Raw genomic sequence first — 20968 nt, 5'->3', positions numbered from 1 at the left:
GTATGTTGATCATTTGTATATAATAATCTTAGGTTTAATTTTCAGTAGATTATTTGTTAGAATTAATCAATCTCAAACCCCCCAATATTTCGATGTATATATGTGAATACTTGTTTATAAGTTGTTTGATTTCTCTTCTTTCGATCGCCCTTTGGTTTCCCCGGCTAGAACGATCCCTACTTGTCCATATTACTACGATTGCAGGGTAATTAAATTGAAATTGTTTGACCCCGGTTACGCGACACGTCAACAATTCTCGCCATCATCTCTTTTTTGGCAGACTTGTCCATCCAGGATTGTCAAGTTTGAGGGGGATGTTAAAGTTAAATCACTCGAGCACATAATCTTCTCCATTAATTGATTAGTTTTGAAATAGCTACGTTTCAGTTTTGATATAGTTTTCTATATTGTAGTTAATGTAGCTTTATTGCTTCCTCTAAATCTGCTCATGTATAATGCTATATATTGTATAGAATGTAATTGAAAAGATCAATGGAAATACATTTCTACATGATCTATTGTAATAAATTCTGGTTTTCATTTATAGTATAATTCTACTTTAAACTATAACTCTTCTGTTGGCTGAGTTTCTAACCATTTCCTTTTCCATTTTTTATGTTCTGATTATTTACAGAGAAATGGGAAGTACATTTGTTATTGTCAAAATGAATTCATCTTTTAAGAACAATTTGCTTGGATGATAGAAATGATTTGGACTAAGGTATAATTTTTCCTGTCTTTGAATGGTGCTAGATATATTAAACATGATAGTTATTCATTACACTAATTAACCTGATCCATCACCCAATGTACTAACATATAGTCAGTGCGGATTCTATACATAAAACAAACATAGTGTATTACATCACATTTGCACTTCAGTCATATTTGGTTCATGATTTTTCCCAAAGTGGAGCAAGTAAGCATTCAGCAACAACTCCTGTTCCTCAACATACATATGTTATGATGAATCAATAACACATGCATCACTATATATTGAGGTAAACTAACCCATTAACTGTATTCTCTTCTCCCCTACCCTATAAATATTGAACATTCCATGCCAATTTCTTCAATATCTACCTCTGACATTCTAAAACATCCTGTTATGGACTCGAAAGAGAGTGAAAACATAGCAGTTACTAATGCAAAGGCCGCAGCAAAAGGAAAGGCTGCAGAAGGTACTCCTACTGTTGTGGTCGCCACGAAAACCGAAATACAGACTAGAAGAGGATCCAAGAAAGGTCTCGCAATCGTAGACTTAGTCCTGAGGCTTGGTGCCAGTGCAGCTGCTTTTGCTGCTGCTTATACTACAGGCAATTCTGACCAGATTCTTCCCTTCTTCACACAGTTCCTCCAGTTCCATGCTCAATACACTGACCTCCCAACTTTCACGTATGCAAATTAGAGACGGCTTTGGCATGGCCTTCGAATTCTTAAAGTGATGATGTCTAACTAATAGGTGTTTAACTAAAGAGTACGTATTGAATTACTGCGTTTATTGATCAATGCAGGTTCTTTGTGGTTGCAAATGCAGTAGCTGTTGGATATATAGGCCTCTCCATGCCCTTCTCTATTGTATGCATCATTCGACCACGAGCAATAGGGCCAAGGCTTGTACTGGTTATCTTTGACACGGTGAGCTAACTATATATATGGCTGAAGCTGCTCAGACAATTCCATTTTCGATCTTGTTATATACATGTGCTTTTCTCTTCCAAACGTTTGGAATGTTTTGTCGTGCCTAGTTTTCATGTCATCTTGCCTCACTGTCAATGTCATGCTTTCATCGGATAATCATCGGATTTTTCCCCAGGTGATGATTGCTCTACTGATATCTGCTGCCGGAGCTTCTTCTACGATTGTCTACTTGGCTCATAACGGCAATTTGGACTCCAACTGGCTTGCTATTTGCATGCAATATAGTAACTTTTGCCAGACACTTAGTGGGGCTGTTGTGGCTTCCTTCGTCGCTGCGGTCTTTTTCATGATGCTGGTTGTGAATTCTACGTTTACTCTAAAAAAGTAACGAGAAGAGAGGCTTCTTGTTGAATATGAACAGGGCTCGACTGAAAGAAAGAATGAAGCGCCGTGGAGAAGAACAAATAAACAAGAGTTCTATGTTTTCCTGGTTTCAGATTAATGATTAAAGTGTGGTGTGTAAAATCAAGTGTAAGGTAATTCAGTGTCTGGATTTCAATCATATATACAGGCACTGGAAAGTGTTTTTTTTTTTTCTCTCTCTCTTTTTTTGGGTACAACCCAGGCACCAGCTCAAAGTCCGAAACCAAAGCAGAGCTATTCGAAACCCTTCTTGACCTAGCAATCCCAACACTAATCCAATGAATTTGATCAAAAAAAGGATTGGAGTGGAATTGAGAGTTCAAACTCCTCTAGAGTTAGTCAGATATCTTTAGCAAGCACTATATTACGTTTCCCTATAAGTATGATGCTTAAGACTAAACTCAAGGCTAGGCTTAACTCAGATTCCTGCAAATTGACCAAATAATTGAATCAGAATTCACTTCAAATTGATTGATCTTCGGGTTAACGGGAGCCCTTCTAGTGAAGACCTTTAAGTTGAGAACTTTTCGGTTTATGATTTAAAAGACCTATTTTTCGATCACATCTTGGTATCTCATCCGTTCAGTTTTTAAGTCTATATGTGTAGATCAGCCCTACAAATTTTCGGCTAAATCGATGATCGTTAAGGTAACAAACTAGATCAAATTAATAGACAAACCAAATTTATTAAACATGAACCATTCAAGTTCATAATTGGTAAATCACACTTATGAATGTCTTAACGATTTTCAATATGACTGAAAATTTATAAAAATGATCTACTCATAAATACATATAAACTGAACGGTCAAAATGTGGATATAAGATCGAAAAATGGGATAAGCCAAAAAGTCCTCAACTTAAAAGTCCTCGTTAGAAAGGCTTCCTCAGGTTAACAGCTAATTGCAGACTAAAGTCCCCAAGCTTCGGCTTGCAAAACTTCACCAGCACCAACATTTATCATAAAATCCACATATCCGAATTCCATAATTATCTCTGATGACTCTCAACCCATTATTAGATCTCCAGCCATCCACTTTCAGCTTGAAGCACCGAATACTAGGATTGTGCCATGAAACCATTTTCAGCTGCATGAGTTTCTGTTTAGCAGGCTTACTAATGACATTATTTCACTCATTAGCATAACATCAAAAAGTTACAAGGCATGCTAAATCAGGGTCAAATATACTTCAAATCTCCATTTCATCAGCATTTCTAGTAGAACCAGTAACCGAAAATGCAAATGTATTCCATTGCAAATTTCTCGTGTACTTACCTTTTTGCTCTAAAATTGCAGTGGCCTTCCACCCCAAAAGGTGGCTTTTCCACTATGGGGATATAAAAGCTCGCCAATCTGTCATAGCACTAGAACAGTCACGAAAGAGATGAAGTAGAGATCCTTAAGGAGACCACAGTATTTCTGGAAAAATAATGCTAGCATTTCATCTGGTCAACACGAAATCTATCTCTGAAGATGATCGATACTGAAGCCAACACGGCAGAGTAGAGCCTGAGATTTCTTCCAAAGATCATCTACCCATTACTTTGCAGTCTTCAAAGATCTTATGTTTCCATCCAGGTTACCACGAGCTACAGCCACAACCCCTTCACCAAAAGATCTTGGGTTTTCTTTCCTTAACAAAACCCACTGTGATTTTAACTTACCAGACCAAAACCATTCTGCTGGAGACACCTAGTTTAACCCTGATCGGTGTTCTCTCGCGGAAATTTACAGATCCACACCAACAGAGGGAAAAAAGGCAGATAGGCCTCCTTTGAACATGTATATATATGTACCACAAACCACCCATGATCGAATGTAAACCTTGAGGGGAATCTTTGCTTTCCAAATTATACTAACAGGAGTCAATAAAGTGGCAGAAGTGTTATCAATATAGGTTTTATGAAAAGACATGCATGAAAGCCCACCAAAAGACTCCCCATCTTTCTTTTGTGCCAATCTGACTCCATCTATCAGTTTCAGCAATGAACATATTTCCATATGACCATATGTTCACATCTTCTAGATTCCTTCTGGGACTGAAGTCCAAGCTCAGTGGTAAACCTGTTTATTGTTGCATTTTGTAATTTGATAAGCATCGCTTCAAGGGCTGATCCCCATTCCTTCAAGGGTTTTAGATTCTAGAAAAGAAACTATACTTTATTGCTAAGAGCAAGGAGATATGACAAAGTGGCGTTTAAGCGAACTGCAAGATAAGAAAACTTGGGTCAACAATAAGCTAAACCCAAGCCAAGGATGAAAAACAAGCATACGATACCACCTAAAACAAGGACTTAACTTTTAGAAAAATAGTGATGGCACCCAACAGACCCCCAGAACATCTGCAAAAGAGAAATATCTGAGCTTAGAAGTAACCAGAGCCCCCAAAGGACCCAAAAGTTTACTTCCAATTCAGAACTCCTCTCGATCATCCCCAGCCTTGTTCTAAAAATTCTCTGCTTCCTATCCAGAAAATTGACCCAAAAAACAGCAAGCACCAAGCATCGCCTAGGAAACCAGACTGTCAACTGACTCGGAGATTATATACAAAAACCATCAAAAATTAAATTCTGCAAGGAACTCCTGAAAAGTTTCCGCACTTTTGTCAAGCAGTTCTTAAATGGACCCGTTGTTATCTAGTCCTACTATAAGTTGGCTATTGTCTCTTCAATTCTTTCATTATTAGCCTAGGGCCCTAGGCTATGACTCTTCTGTTCATTCTTTTTCTTTTTCTTTTTTCTAGGGAGAGTTTTAATTATCCAATTGATAGGCGCCTGTCCAGGGTCTTTCTATTAATTTTAAATGCATGTATCCTTAAACGACTGAGCAGTGTTCGATAAACTTTTAAAAATGTTTCAACTCATTTTTTAATTTTTGAGGTAGAATCCATGATGAGACAAATCATTATTGATTATTGTTGAAATACCAGTGAATAAACTGCCTGCTGTAAGCCGATATCAGTATGATTCTTAGGACAGATATAAAGCACAACCAAATAACCTAGCATAACAGCTCTTGAAAAAAAAAAACAAGACAATAGTTTCTGCTATCTTTTTAACAAGAAGCTTCAGTTGTCTTTACTACATAACCGCACAAAACTCTTTGAAACCCTAATAGGAGGAGCTGGAGCTTTATAAGATGGTTTGTTCATCTTGTGGAATGCAATTATAGTTATTTTCTACAAGTCAAATAGTTTCATCAAATACAACTAAAGGGACATAAATCACTTGCAAACAACAATGACATAAGGTCTGAATATCCAATTAAGGCCCCAATTTTCATTAGTTTCTGCTAAGGTAGATTACCGTGTCAATGTCATTACGTACAGAACGACGAGTGAAAGTTCAATTACAAAACAGAAGAAAAGGATATCCCCTATTTACAAAAGACCAACTGATCCTAGACAGGGCAACATGAGAATAAATTACTGTAGCCCTTCCTTGAAGGGATCAGAATCATGTAATAATCCCATGACTAGCTTAATTCTGCATGTAAGAGTACCATGTTATCATGTATCACTGATAACAGTTGGCATCCGCGTAAATCACTAATATAGGGCATTAATAATTGTGGTATGATTATTCATCAAAATACTGGATTTAAAAGCAATTACCTGAGTCAACTCCTCTATGGCATACCGGAAAGAATTATCCATCAAGGCATGGCAGCTGGAGTCATCACATGCATACAACCTCTCTGTACCCTCTGCTTGCCCTGAGCTCCTGCCGTAACTATGCTTGGATTTAGTTTGAGCTGCGACCTATCATGTAATACAAGTAATGTTAACGATTACTTTATTTACATCTCTAGCCACCCTAGTAGCCACAATGGTTGTGAATTTAAAACTTTACATGTTACCTTAAATCTGGAATTCACTGTTTAGTGGCTCACTACCAATCGCTTTTTATAGTATTTGGTGTCTACTGCTGAAACACTTCATTTTCAGTAGTTTCCTACAGAAACTGTAAGTTAAGCTGTTTTGGGATCACTGACGATTATAAGAATTGTCCCAATACCGCACACAACTAGAACTTTTGGTAGCCAACACCAAAATTTCTGCAGTTCATGACTTACAAACTAAGGGTAAAGCAAGTAATGTTGAAACGAAAAGGTTTTTGAGAGTCTAGTTAGAGTATAAGAGGGGTGTGTAGAGTTTCCCTTAAACCTCTAACAACATCTGGGGATTCCAGGATGAATGAGATAAATATGAGTGAAATCATTGTCTTACAAATGAATGGGTGAAATGGACCCCAGACCTTGCGGTTCAAGGATTTACAAGACCCAATATATCCCATCCAATGACTGAAAATGATTAGGTCATTTTTACTGCTGATAATAGTAGAGTTCAGTGCCTCGAGTATATTTCCCCACCTTGCTAATAAAATGATAATATAGAAACTAGACCTGTAATAGCATGCTTCAAAATGCAAACTTGGACAAGAATCTCATGGAGGACACCGAACAGCATCTCACCCTATAAGAATAAGAGCTCCAACAAGGCAGCAACAGTCATCAAAATCTGCGCAATGACATTTCATTTAAGACAACAAGTTCTGCATGTTTAACACAAACAGGTGACATAAGAGACTTAAATATAAAATTAATATATATAGGGAGGTACTATTCACAAACTTTTTTTCTATTCACACTCCATCTATGAAGATAGCCAATCATAAAACAGATTCAAGTGGGTGGTTGATAGCGACCAAAACCGGGCGTTTCAATTAAAACATTTTTGTGTCAATTGTAGTATATAGCAAATAAGGGTATCGTTATAAAAGCCGGGGATTGATGGTACCTTTACAATTACGTTATTTACAAAACAAGAGAAAACAAAATATTATAGTACTAGAGATATGGGGTTATATGATTATAAATAAGAGAAAACAAAGAAACAAAATAAAACAGAAAAGATTAGATGGATGAGACGTTAGAGACTTGGAAATCCACCACCAAGTATGTTTGAAGATATGTTAACAACCAAAGCTTCAATCATACTTGGTGGTGGATTTTCAAGTCTCTAACGTCTCATCCATCTAATCTTTTCTGTTTTATTTTGTTTCTTTGTTTTCTCTTATTTATAATCATATAACCCCATATCTCTAGTACTATAATATTTTGTTTTCTTTTGTTTTGTAATTAACGTAATTGTAAAGGTACCCTCAATCCCCGGCTTTTATAACGATACCCTTATTTGCTATATACTACAATTGACACAAAAGGGTTTTAATTGAAACGCCCGGTTTCGGTCGCTATCAATTTTGGCGCCGTTGCCGGGGATTGAAAAATCCCTAGCAATTTGCGTTAATTCTTGTATATATATTTTATGTTTTAATAGCTTTCAAATTATATTATTTATTGTTTTAGGATTTGTGATTTAGTTTTGTATATATTACTAACTATAGTTTTTGTTTTGTTTTTCAATGTGGCATCAACCTTATGAGGTGTGTTCTAGATGCTCCATAGTAGGTCATTCAACGGAGACATGTCCAAGCATCCAATATCACGGATACTATGATCAAAATATGCTTGGAGGATTTCAAGACAACCAAGGGCATTGGAATGATTACTATTCACCTCCACAGAATACAGTATGGGATGATCCTCCTTATTCTTCATGGAACACCAATTCGGATATGCAACAAGGATTTTCCAATGAGTTTCAAGATTCTCCATATTCATTCCATGACTACTGGACACAAGCACCATCTCATCAAATCTCAGCGAAGTTAAATCATTACGATGAGATGATCAAGTCTCTAAATGAGATGAATGAGGCTCTAGCTGCTTCAAATAAAGCTCGGATTGAGGAGCAAGAAGCTTTCAATGATAGTTGGGCAGAAACTAAAAGGATTTTGGACACCTTAATATCTCAAGAGCACCCATCTTCATTGATGACAACTCCACATGAACTTCCCGCAACTTCAGCTCCATGTCAACCTCATGATTTAATATTTTTTGAGGATGAAGAAACAGATTTGGAGGAGTCCTATGAAGAGCCACACAATGTTGAGACTCCTGAGGATTGCTTAAAAGAGGAGTCTATCAAACCTCCTACATTTGAAGCTATATTGCTGGTACATGGATCTAGAAGACAACATGATTCTTCACTCCATCACTCAAGCTCTACACATGTTCTTCACATCCAAGAATCATTTGAGTTTGTTGAGCATGTGGATATGGTGGTACCTGAATGTCTCAAATCGGATAAGGAGATTCTTGTTGTGATTGAGAATAGTTGGAGACAATGGAAGAAGAGAAAAAAAAAGAGAAGCTTCATATCTTATATGTCCATTGCTCCTAAGTTACTCAAATTGCTACCCAAGGACTATGAAATATCTTTGAAGAGGGTCAAGCACTTGATCAAACCGCGGCCTAAGCCTCCTGATTATTCTTGTTGAAAAGCCGTTGGGAGGGAACCCAATTGTCTATGCTTTCTTTATTTTGTTTCTGTTCGTTTTGATGTGTTTTGTGTGTGTGCAGGTGAGAGTTGAGAAAAGTTGAAAACTCCAAGTTCAGCCAAAACAGTGCTCTGGCAAAAACAGTTACCCCGACTTTGGAGGGCTGCGGTTTGCAGATCACAGAACCTGGGACGGTGTACCTTATATCAAAAGAAAGGTCTCTGAGTCTATTTTCTGTAGGATTTTACAGAAGTGGATTTGGAGACGCGAGTCATTCTCAGTTCGACTTTGAAGACAGGAAGGTCACTGCCAAGAAACCAGAAATTTGTGCAGTACAGCCGGGAAAAGGTCAAAACAGGGGATACTTCCAGCCATTCTATGGAGAAAAGCTATATATGCCTGAAAAGCTTGTTGAATTAGCTTCAACTTTTATTTAAGACACTTTTACATTTCGACACCAGAACTCATTGGAAATCAGGTTTGAATGGGTAAAGGTCTGTTTCTCAGCTTTTCTGTGCAAACTATGTTTTTCTTCTAACTTTGCAGGGCTACCATTTTCGATCCACTTGGAGTTAGGAAACGTGCCACAGATGCACATAAATCTAGCAACGCCATCTTTCATCTCCAATTGGAATCTCAGCCTTTGGATGCTACAACAGGGACTTATATCAGCTGGAAGTTGGCTGCAGAGCACACAATGGGGGAGCTTTTCTCATCTTCTACCTTTTGTTTTGTTCACTTTCCTCTATACATCTATTATGCATTGTTTGATCTATATTGTTCTCACATTGTGGACAATGCGTAAGTTTAAGTGTGGGGGAAGAGAATGCATGCATTTTGTGTTTTATTTTGTTTTTGTTAGAGTCGAAAATTTGAAGAAAAAAAATTTTGTGTTTGTTTTTCTGTGAGTCATCATGCCTTTCAATTGTCTAGGATGAATATATATCTTTGAAATTATGGCTAAAAGAGAATCACACGATTGAGATGATGTTAAATTAATTCTTTGGTTAATTATGATATATACTAAGCATATGAGTGTGTAGTAGATGTGGTTTTTCGTTGACATTGGTACAGAATTATGAGCATGTTGATGATGAGTTTTGATTCATAATTACCCTAGTGAGATTTGAGCTTTATTGTGCTATTCTTTCTGAGTGCTTATTGAATAAATCATCATCTATTTTCTTGGCAACTCTTAGAGATCTCATTGTCTTTCTCTTTGATTAACTGCTTGCCGCAGATTAAGTTTAACGGACTCTAGTGCTAGAACTCACTTTTGTGCTAGTCGAGACTTTTATTGATATATGCTCTGATTTTGGAAGGGATTAAAAGGACTAAGGATTTCCACCATTGCCAAATTGCCATATGTCCCAATTTGTGTGCGCGGTACACCCTTTAGTTAACCTCTTTGAGCCTACGTTAAGCCTATCTGTCATCACCCATGTAATCTTCACCTTGAGCTTAGTGTAGTGATATCTCTACCTTTGTCCTTAGGGCCTAGTAGAGCTTATGTTGTGATGTATTGTACGTGTGGAAGGATGATGAGAAACAAGTGTGGGGGAATTAGACTTGTCCATTGAAAAGAAAAAGAAATGTGTTGCCGAAAAAAAAAAGTAAACAAAAAAGAACCAAATGTGGCGGCACTGAAAAGAAAAAAATAGATGAAAGTATGGATTAAGTCACCCTTTGTGATGGAGGAGTTTGTTTTAAATTGAAGACCTAATGATGTGATATATGGTCTTTGTCATCATTCATGAATGTTTAAAGGTGTATCTTATGGCTCTACTAGGTTTTAAGGACGATTTGCAATTCCTTATCATTTGATTCATTAAACCCTAGCCTTGGCCAAATTTTAACCTTGATAAAGTTCTTTTATTGATCCAAAAGATGGGCAGCCATCGATCTGTGGAGATTGGTTACAAAAGTTGAGCATATGGGTTGGTCCGTTTGGCAAGTAGTTGATATCTTTCATGAGATCTTTTTAATTTCACAAAGTGCGTTTCTTTCTTTATATGTGAGCCTACTTGTTTGTTTATTCTCTCACATATATACATTGAGTGAAAAAACTTTTAAGCATTAGCCTTGATTCTGAGTGAAGAAAGAGTGGTAATCTTGTGAGATTAAATCATATTTATTGGATACATGCTGAGCTCCACCCACCACCATTGTCACCCCCATGTCTTACATTTCTTATATGAGTATATGTTTTAATTAACTCTCGAATTACTCATAATTGATTCTTGATTGAGTGTTAATCTTGATGCTATGAAAGTAAGAGATTTTTAAGACAATAAAGTTGAAGGCATAGTTTGTTTTGAGTCTTTATTTTGTTTTCTTTGTTTTACATTTTGCTAAGGGACTAGCAAAAGCTAAGTGTGGGGGAATTATTTTGAAGCCCCCACACATTTTGTTAAGGGACTAGCAAGAATGTTTTAGATATTGTTTTGAACCTTGGTTTCGAATTATTAAGTTTTTCAAATTGTTTATTTGGTTTTGGTTTATGGAGAACTCTTGCTTGTTTATGTTCATATATGCGCAACATAGAACATTATGAACTTGTGAGTGGGGCTAGAATTAGGTTGTTTAATCTCCTAAACGGTTAATACGGCTTAGTTCAAAATAGTAAAACCTATAGGACAATAGGTGAAACCAAATAAAAAGGATTGCATGCTAGGTAGGCGTTCCACACTAGTTTTGCATACTTGTTTAATCACTTTCATTGATCTTAATGCTTAGAATAATTTGTTGATAGGATAGCGTCTATACCTTGATCGGTTATTCTAAAGGCTTAATAATGGTGCGTTCATCTTGCTTAAGTATTCAAGAGAAGTAATAAGGACTTACGCAGTGCGTTCACGGTTTGCTCTTGATTGATACCGATTTGTGACTTAATGATTGAAGCTTTGGTTGTTAACATGTCTTGAAACATTCTTGGAGCTTCAAACCTTGCCCCTAACTAAGAGAATTCAGCCACACATGGCTGCAAAATCACACAAGGAGAATAAAAGATGACAAAGGAAAGGTAAACCGTGGATGATGGAGAGATCAATGATGGCTTGGCGGCTTCCTTGTGCGAGTCCGCAACTATGGAGGTTCTGATGATGTGAGATCGCTGGCCTCCTCTAATCTCTTCGTCCTCTCTCTTTTCTGTTGTGATTAGGGTTATAAAACCCTCAAAACTCGTCCATGGGCTTGCCAATGTGGTTTGGGCCTCAAAATAAAAGTTTTGGTTCAAATCACAAATTCGGGCAGATTGACCTTCGGCCACTTAAACGGTCATAACTTCTTCTCCAAAATAGGTATTGACGATCTGTAAAAGGTTCTGGAAAGTAGACTCTTGTAGCTTTTCATTGATATATGGCACATCTCCTGGATCATTGTGAGCTAATCACAATCTTCTGTCGAAGTTGACTGATAATTTCTGGCAGATTTTTTGATTTTTTTCCTTGCACAACATGGATTCCTTTTCCTTCAAGATTTCTCCTCTTTTCTTAACGTCCTCTCCCTCTTTTGTCTCTTTTGGGCTCCTCGGCTTTATTTATGACCTAAAAACACAAACTTAGTTAATATGAATATTGTTAAGGGAATTACATAGCTAAATAGGGTCAGAAATACATTATAAACGTAACACTTTATGCTCCTATCAGTGGTGTTTGGGGCAGCTTAACTATAACTAATCTTTGAAGGTAATCGATACTGAAGCCCACATAACAAGAGTACAGCCTGAGATTTCTTCCAAAGATCATCTACCCCATACTTTGCAGTCTTGGAAGATCTTCTGCTTCCATCCAGGTTACCACAAACTACAACCACAATGCTTGAACCCCAAAAGATCTGAGGCCTTCTTCCTATAAAAAATCCACTGTGATTTCCACTTATCAGAGTAAAACCATCCCGCTGGAGATACCTAGTTCAAGCCATCATCCCAAACCACGTTGGACATAATTGCACAATGCACAAAATATTGATTGGTGTTCTCTCCCTGAACTTTATAAATCCATGCAAATAGAGAGAAACAGCAGCTAGGCCTCCTTTGAACACATATTCACATTCTCATGTACCATATACTAACCATGTATTTAAATGATTTAACCTTAAGGGGAACCTTAGCTTTACAAATTAATCTTGCAGGAGAAAATAATGTGGCAGAATTGTGTTTAAATATAGGGTTTATGAAATGACTTGCACGAAAGCCCTCCAAAAGACTCCATCTTTTGTTTTGCACCAATCTGACTCCATCTATCAGTTTCACCCTAAACCTTCCATATCTTCTTATCTTTTAGATTTCTTCTAAAACTGAAGCCCAAGCTTTGTGGATAAGAGTGTTTAGTGATAAACCTGTTTGATGATTCATTTTGAAATTTTGACAAGCATCGCTTCAATGGTTGATCTCTGTTCCTTCAAGGATTTTAAATTTCTAGAATGAAACTAGGCTTTATCGCAACGAATAAAGGGATTACATAGCAGTGGACAAGCAACCGCTGCACCCCAAAAACAAGCTAAGAAATAAGCATATCATACCAACTAGAACAAGAACTTAAATTCTAGAAACAATAGTGAGGTGGCACCTAACAGACCTTCAGAACATCTGCAAAAGAGAAATATCTAAGCTTGGAAGTAAACTAAGTGTCAATCGTATGATGAGTGTAAACTATAATATTAGAAAATGGCATATTACAGTGCTTGCATGCAGTATGTAAAGAAGGTAGAAGATGACAATGAATCATGAAGGCTTGAACAAGTTCGAACTGTTTTCATTAGAGGCGGAACATGAAACTTGTGAGGTCATGCCAGATGAACTAGAACATGTTGAATAAATGTAATTACACTTCAAACATCTCACTTCACAGCGGGCACACACATACACAAACCGGTACTTCAAGCCAAGGGTTCAATTATTAACGATAATTAGTCAACAATGTGTCCCCGTGTTTTGCTGTTTCTTTTAAATAAATGAAAGTACATTTTTTATGCAGCTAAATTACTAAATGTAATTGGTGAGTTGCTTTCAAACTACAGCAACTACTTAAAATGTGATACCTGGGAAACAAGGCAAGACTCCAACACCACATGCATGTGTGTTATTGTATATACTATCTTTAAACACACATGGAAAGTGACCACCTACACCACAGGTTCACACCTAAATAGCCTACAGTGAGGACCAAAGAGAGGTTCTAAGACATAAATTAATTGACTCTGGAGTTATAATCTGATATTTTAGAATACAAAACAGTAGCAACTAACAAGAAAAACAATAACTGTTTCAATTTGCTGAAAATATCTCCTATAGCATCTTTATTTATGCAAGGCATTCAATAACAGGAAAGAATAATATAAACTTACAAGATTCCTCTTAAGTTGAGTAAAAATCTGATCACAATCTCCAAGCATGCATTGTAAACAGAGTACCACCTTCTTGTAAAATCTTCAAACCTCAGTAGATTACACAATCAGATTCACCAGGATGTCTGAGAATGTCAAGTTGAATAAATGGCATCCTCTTACTTTGATATCCAGTGTCGAACTGAAAACATTGGAGGATAAATACCTCAAAGATTAACTATAAGATCGCCGCATCTCAATAAAAGTTTACTCAGTTCCATCTCCATCCAACGACTGTGTAATGGTCCTTCAAATTCCAAAATCTTCACAGCAAAACTGAAAACCATCCACCTCAAGCAGAAACTATGTTGTCCACTACAATCTAAATGTATCCAAAACTGGGACTGTTGTCTGTCTTTTGATGTATACCTCGATTCAAGTTTCACTGAAGATTGAAAATTAGTAGAAGCCTGAGTAATCCCAACTTGTCATCACTAAGGGATTTAGAGAGAGCCACCAAAAGCAAAGCAGCACTACTTGCTGATGCATCATTCAAACATTGTGGCATATTCACATTACAATACCCACCCAGCATTACCATATAATCAAAACTGGGATTCTCTCAAGTTAAGATAGACATATCAAATACCAATATGAATCCAACCAAGGATATTTAATACAACTCTTGAACTGAAATCGGAGGACATGTAGTCAATTACTCCTTATTTATAAAATGCAAAGCATTTAACAATGTCTTGTATGTCCTTTCATTCATGGCTCTATCCCTGCTCCTGAAATTCTCCAGCAAATCAAATGCCTCCTCACCTTTTCCATCCCGGCACAACCCTTCCAATAACGTTTTATAAGTCAACAAATCAGGAGATACAGAATTACTCAACATATCAAACACAACATCACTCGCATCCTCATATCTCCGCTCCAAAGCAAGACTGCAAATCACAACCATAAAAGTACTACTGCTGGGCACCAACCCCTTTCCCCTCATTTCCTTGTAAAACCCTAAACCCTGACCTACCCTCCCCTTCTCACACAACCCCTTAGCAATGTAGCCATAAGTATAAGCATTGGGCTCGCATCCATACAACCCCATTTCCCGAAACAGCTGCAGCGCCTCATCAACTTCCAAACACTTGGAATAAGCCTTAATGATCATATTCAACACGAAAGTATCCGGAATCACACCGGAGGCCTTCATTTGCTTGGACAACGATCTCACCGACCGCAAATACACATAACAAACAGTCTTGTTATTAAACCTCCTAAGCAAAGAATTAAGCAGCAACGCATATGTCTCCAATGTGGGCTTACAACTCTCGGAATTCAACATTTTCTTGTACACATCAAAAGCCCGATTGAAAAGCATCTTCCTACCACAACAGAATCGAATAATGGAGTTATAAAGAGGGACACTAATCTCACAAGCTCCGGCGACTACCTCTTCGAGAAGCGTTTCGGCGTGGCGGTAGCGGCGGCCGTCGATGAGGATCTTGATCATGGTGAGGTAGGTGGAGTGGCTGTGCTTGTAGTTGCGCTGCTGGGCGGTCCACCGGAAAATGTCGAGGGCGAGATCGGGGTCCGATTGGGCCTTGAGGGCCTCGTCGACGTCGGGTGGGCCGAAGCCGGGTTTGAGTTTGTGGATCCATGTTTCGAATTGCTTCTCCAGCGGGGTTCGGGTCCGGAATGAGTCCGGAGGGTTTCGGGCGGAGGAGGAGAGGAGGCGGTGATAGAGAGACGGGAGGATGACGTGGCGGGAGGAGAGAGGCGGGCATTGTCTGAGGGTAAAGGTGAGAAGGCGACGAAACGACATCGCCGGCATTGTGTGAGAGGGAGAGGGTATCGATTTGGCGGATGTAGGAAATGAAGGGAGCTACCGTTTTCATATTTGTATTTTTATTTTTGAAAATATGTTTGGTAAAATATTTTTAACGTTTCATTTTGTTAATTTAGACAATATGAAAAATATTTTGGAGTGCCATCGCTTTGCGAAAGTTTGCATTTTGGAGTTGCTCAAGGAAAAAAACAAGCAATGAGGGTACATTATGAACTTGGTGTACTCAAGACGCTGCCAATACTGAAGATATTTCAAGTACCCAATAAACGCTTCATCTTCAAAGTACCGATTTTGAGCCAAATAGTGGATGTAAGTGGGATTTGCGAGACATTAGATGAACTCCAATTCAAGCAAGAATCTCTGCCTCCCATCATCTGGGTCTTTGTAGATTTCTGGGGTGTGAGAAACTTCATCACTCTCTGTGCCAGACGCCATTAGAACTGAAGTGAGTGGTGATTAGGCCATTAGGGTCCAGGAATTGGCATGATTTTATTTGGTGCCTTACTTATAGGAAGAGGATGAGGTCAGATTGGTTTCCTTTTCCTTGAAGGAGAAGCCTAATTAAAGAGTAGTGATCAAGTAACTATCCTTTTCCTTATAGGAGTGGTCAGCCTGGTGTTGACTTGGATGCATGTTGCCACTGCTAATGTCTAGCTACTTAGCTAGGTTGGTGTTATTAATTGTGATTACTATTTTTGATTTCTATATGTTTTGGTAAAGAATGCACAAGAGTTTCTCTAATCAACTTGGTTGACAGTATTGTATGTTGTATTGGTGATGCTCCTCGAATAGCTATTGTTATTTGCTTTGTTGACAGATTGATTATTCAAGGCCCTATTTCGATATAACGCCCCTTATATCAAATCTCCTCAGCCCTCATCCTTCATGTTATTGCATCACAAACCTACTTTCAGTTAATGTTCCAAAAGGAATTTCACTTTTGGATCGATGTAGGAATACCGTGTTTGATGATCTCTTGCATCATTTATGCTCGTATAGAACTGCCTAGTACAGGGTTCTGGAACTACTTTATCTTAGAGACTTAGACCACTGGAAACAGTGATGCCTAATATATGATCAGTCAGGATTACAACTCACAGACCCCTCATGCCTTATCAATGGTACCAAATTTGAATTCAGAGTTTCAGACTGCTTGTCAATGCCACATAGGGTCAAGAGGTTTCTACGTTACATCGGAACAGGATCATTCCTCTGTTCAAGAGGTTTCTATGTCATTCCTCTGTTTCATTCTCTTAAAAGAAGAAGCAGAACTCGAAAGTTTATGACTGCATAAACTTCAATTGCCTCAACCCATTATGTTCTGAGAAAAAAAAAAAACAATAAAGGGTTTAGGGTTTAGGGTTGCGGCGGTTGCCCATGTCAAACTCCTGTTATAAAACTTTATTTCATCTGTCATCGAAAAAGCAGTTCCTTTAACGTGCATTTGTTCTACATCAAATAATCAAACATAGCCAACTGAGTTCAGTTTCCATCTTTGTTCTAATCAATAACAACTCCTTAATCTCAACTATTAAGAAATACAAAGCTGTAAAGACTTAGTAGCAAAAACATGATGCTAATAATGGTTCAACACATCAAAGGAGCTTTCCACAATATAGAAACAGAATCAAGTAAGCTTCGTCTTCTTTGGCTTCTCAAGAATTTCACCATCATCTTCAGAAGACTCTTCAACAAGTTCGTCAGGGACGTCATTAGGAACATTGTGTTTGGTGATGAAGTCCTTCAATATGGCCATGCTTTCCTCTTTAACCAAAACCAGTTGCTCAAAAAGAATGCCCTTGTTTCCGGTGACAGAATATGTTTCTGAACCAAGCTGAAATTGTACCTTAACCTGAGGCCTGCTACAAACAACTGATTCCTGGATCTGAACCTCCATCATACTGCAGCATAGGCAATCCACCAAAAAGACACAATTAGAAAGGAAACTTGCAAAATAAATAAATCTTCCAAATATCTTGGAATCTCCCCAGAAATTGTTCACTTATGGTCATCTCCCACCTTCATCAGTCATCTCCCACCTTCATCAGTCAGTTACTTGCACCAAATTATTTCAAAGGAAGCATGTTCAATACATAAGTAACAACATCAATGGGAGGCGAAATCTCAAATCGCTTACGGTTTTTGCAACTATAATTGCATCATTCACAGTTGTTCACATACTGTAAAGGTGAAACATAACAGAAGCATATATACTCCTTAGTCCTTGGACAATAGCATAAAACTCGAGCTCAAATTCACCGACTGAGCTCAAACTCAAACTTGTCATGTCTTTCAATATTCTACACAACCCAACCCAAATAAAGTAATTTACTAGAAGAAGTAAATCAATCCTATTCTAACTTGAAAGCATGCCTTTAATTTGCTGCATAACTGAAGACCCAGTATTGAAAGAATCACAGAAGAAAAGATTTGACAACAACTTGAAACAAAAATTGGAATTTCAGAATAATAAACCTGCTTACCAAACTGTGATTGCAATCCGAGCCTTTTCGGAGGTATGGCGATCGCTCTCCCTTTTGAAGCCCTGTAGTGACAGTACGTTGGTGGCGTTCGATAAGAAGAAGATGGACAGGCCCTAATGGTAGACCTCACGCTGTAATTTTCTTTTCACCCAAGTAACTTTTTCCTGCCAAAGGCGTAAACTAATAATCTGGGGTTCTTATTCAAAAACAAATAATAATAATAATAATCTGGGGTTTTAGGTAATTTTCTTTCCAATCAACCATTTGGAGTTTCATTTCTTTTTTGGACCAACATAAGAAATAATTCCATATGTTGTGTCGACGAGGGACGGAGAAGCAGCCTAGCCTGGCGGTTATATTCTAAGGCCTCATTTGTTTCGTAAAAAGGAAACACAAAAAAAAGAATGTTTGTTCATTTCTTGCATTTTGGGAAGCAGAAGGAAAAGAAACAGTTTCTTTATAGAAGGGAAAATACAAGGGAAAGTGATTCCTTCCAAAATCACTTTCTTTCATTTTTTTCATGCATTTATTACTCACAACCTAATATTTTATTATGTTAATTATCAACTTTTTAACAACTTTTCCGATAACTTTTTTTATGTTACCAAACATCAGAATGGAAAACTCTTATTAAATTTCATTCTCGTTCACTTTCTCTTCTCATGATAAAGAGGAAGAAATTATTTTCCTTTCCGCGAACTAAACGAGGCTCAAGTGTTTCAACTTGGTGGAGATTCTTGTCACTATTGTGAAGACGCCTAAGAAGAGGGGTCGGAAGAGAGATCCCTAGATTGGTCGGGATCTCGACGCTCAACGCTACCGCCGCGTGAGAAGGACTCTCCTCTCGAAACCGCCGCCGCCAATATCTCGCCACTGCATGGTTGGGGAACACGAGGTTCACCGCCTCCGCTAGGAAAACTGGTTTTCCAAACCCTAAGCCGCTCTGTGAAAGTCGGAGCATTCTCAATTGTCTAAAGGAAACCACTTTTCTTCCTTATTTCCCTGTATTTAGTTTTAGCATCAGAATAATTCATTATATTAATTAACAACTTTCTCGATGACTTTTCTTGTGTTACCAAACATTGGAATGAGAAGTTTCATCTACCTTCTCTTTCCCTTCTCATGAGAGAAAGACAAATAAACTATTTTCCTTCCCGTTAACCAAACGAGACTTAATGTTGTTATGGTATGTATGAAAGAAAGGTAATACAAATTTACTGAAGAATCAAAATGATAATGTACAAAATTACACTTTCAAAAAAAGGGAAGGAAAGCATACATGGCTAAATGATTTGTATTTCACCAATTGTATCTATTATATGACATCTAAATTCAATTGTTATTATCTAATCTAATCAGATTATGGTTAGAGTGCGGCTATTGGGACCTCCAGATTTGCTCAGTATACCTCTACTTGTTTTGACTTACTGGATTACAAATATAACCTCATACAAAATGACAGTAATAGACATTGAATTTCACAAAAAAAAAAAAATTGTAATCAGATTAATATTCTTCCCTGTTTTTTTTTGTTCAAGTTAACGATACAAAACCCTAAACCTGAGTGTAACCCTTGCTCAAAAAACTACTACACCTAATTGAAGAATCTCCATTGACGAAGACACAATCCTTTGTTTCAAAACCTTTAGAGAATGTATCTTTTCAATACTAATATAATTTTTTTTTCGATTCATGATATGTTCTTCTTTTTCTTCCTCCTAATTTTCGTTTAGTTTAGGAAACGTCTTCTTCGTAGTCTTCTTCTTGGTCTTTTTCTTCCTCGTCTTGTTTTTCTTCTTGTGAAGGAATCTTCTCCTCGAGGACATGCTTCATGGAGTGGTGGTCGATGAGATTGGCATTCTTAGGATTTTTCTTCTAGATCGAAGGTTTTTGGGTGCATATGGATAATATTTTATAGTTTTTTTTTCTAGAACATTAATATGAAACTGTCATCGCTATTCTACAAGAGAAATGTTTTACTTTAATAGTTATTGTGAATGAATCTTCTCCTCGAGGACTTGCTTCATGGAGTGGTGGTCGACGAGATTGGCTTTCTTGGGGTTTTCTTCTAAGTTAAAGGTTTCTGGGTGCATTTCATTAATTTATGTATTTTATTGTTTTGCAATTGACTTATCAAGGAATTGAGGTTGACAAAGAGGTTGTCATAGAAAAAAGAGAAGAAAAAAGAAATCAAGCAATCGAGGTCTAGAAAATAGATGTTTGCATGACAAATGAAAAAAAAAAATTAAATTGTGGGAGGCCTAGAAAACAGAGAGTAAGGTATAATGAGTAAATTATTGAAATATATATGAATTGTTCTAGGATATTCCATATCTTTCTAGATATTCTTTATGTGTGTCTTTGCCTTATGCCAATAGGATATGTAGTTAGCCTAGATCTATGTATTCATATCCTTACCATACTGGTAATGTGTAATTCCCTATATAAAGGGCTCCTATCAATGAATGAGATACACATCTTTCACGATTCTCTATTCTCAATTTACTTTCACTTCATCACGTTATCAGCCCTTTGCTCAAACCCTTGAGCTAATAGTTTTTCCCAAACCCTAAAAACCAAAAGCCGAAAACCCTCGGCCCTTCCTCGGCCGCCGCCGTTGCCGCCGGTGCCCACGACTGCAGCTCCCCGACCGTCCGCTCCACTGCTTCCTTCTCGTCCGATCAAGCATCCAAGTTTTACGGTATGTTTACTTTACAACCCTAAAACTCTTCAAAGTTCAATAACCTCGGGGGAGATAAAGTGCTTTCTCCTCTTCTTCTACTCCATTCTATGCTTGGGACGGTGTCTTTGCAGGTTTAAAAAATCCCGGTTATCCTCCCGG

General features: G+C 37.6%; 2 protein-coding genes and 1 non-coding gene across 4 annotated transcripts; 1 reads left to right on the top strand and 2 right to left on the bottom strand.

Annotated features, from left to right (window-relative positions):
- The first annotated feature begins 1108 nt into the window (after window positions 1-1108).
- LOC101303396 (casparian strip membrane protein 5-like) lies at window positions 1109-2029 on the top strand. Its single transcript, XM_004293077.1, has 3 exons — window positions 1109-1395; window positions 1515-1638; window positions 1817-2029. Exons 1-3 carry the CDS (start codon window positions 1109-1111, stop codon window positions 2027-2029), a joined length of 624 nt encoding a protein of 207 aa, XP_004293125.1.
- Window positions 2030-14142: 12113 nt separating this feature from the next.
- LOC101303093 (pentatricopeptide repeat-containing protein At3g25210, mitochondrial-like) lies at window positions 14143-15619 on the bottom strand. Its single transcript, XM_004293076.1, has one exon. The coding sequence runs from the start codon at window positions 15617-15619 to the stop codon at window positions 14507-14509; it is 1113 nt and encodes a 370-aa protein (XP_004293124.1). The 3' UTR covers window positions 14143-14506.
- Window positions 15620-16994: 1375 nt separating this feature from the next.
- LOC101291988 lies at window positions 16995-18277 on the bottom strand. Of its 2 annotated transcripts, XR_184088.1 has the most exons (3): window positions 18127-18214; window positions 17663-17823; window positions 16995-17544 (listed from the first exon to the last, which is right to left on the bottom strand). It is a non-coding gene; the product is annotated as an uncharacterized LOC101291988 (transcript). The 2 variants fall into 2 exon arrangements; XR_184087.1 differs by lacking the exon at window positions 17663-17823 and having other exon boundaries at window positions 18127-18277.
- Between the last annotated feature and the right edge of the window lie 2691 nt (window positions 18278-20968).

This window comes from Fragaria vesca, linkage group LG2, assembly GCF_000184155.1.
Source record: "Fragaria vesca subsp. vesca linkage group LG2, FraVesHawaii_1.0, whole genome shotgun sequence".
NCBI classification, from domain to species: Eukaryota; Viridiplantae; Streptophyta; class Magnoliopsida; order Rosales; family Rosaceae; genus Fragaria; species Fragaria vesca.
The sequence above is the reverse complement of the archived record's forward strand: the minus strand, read 5'-3'. Positions and strand labels throughout refer to the sequence as shown.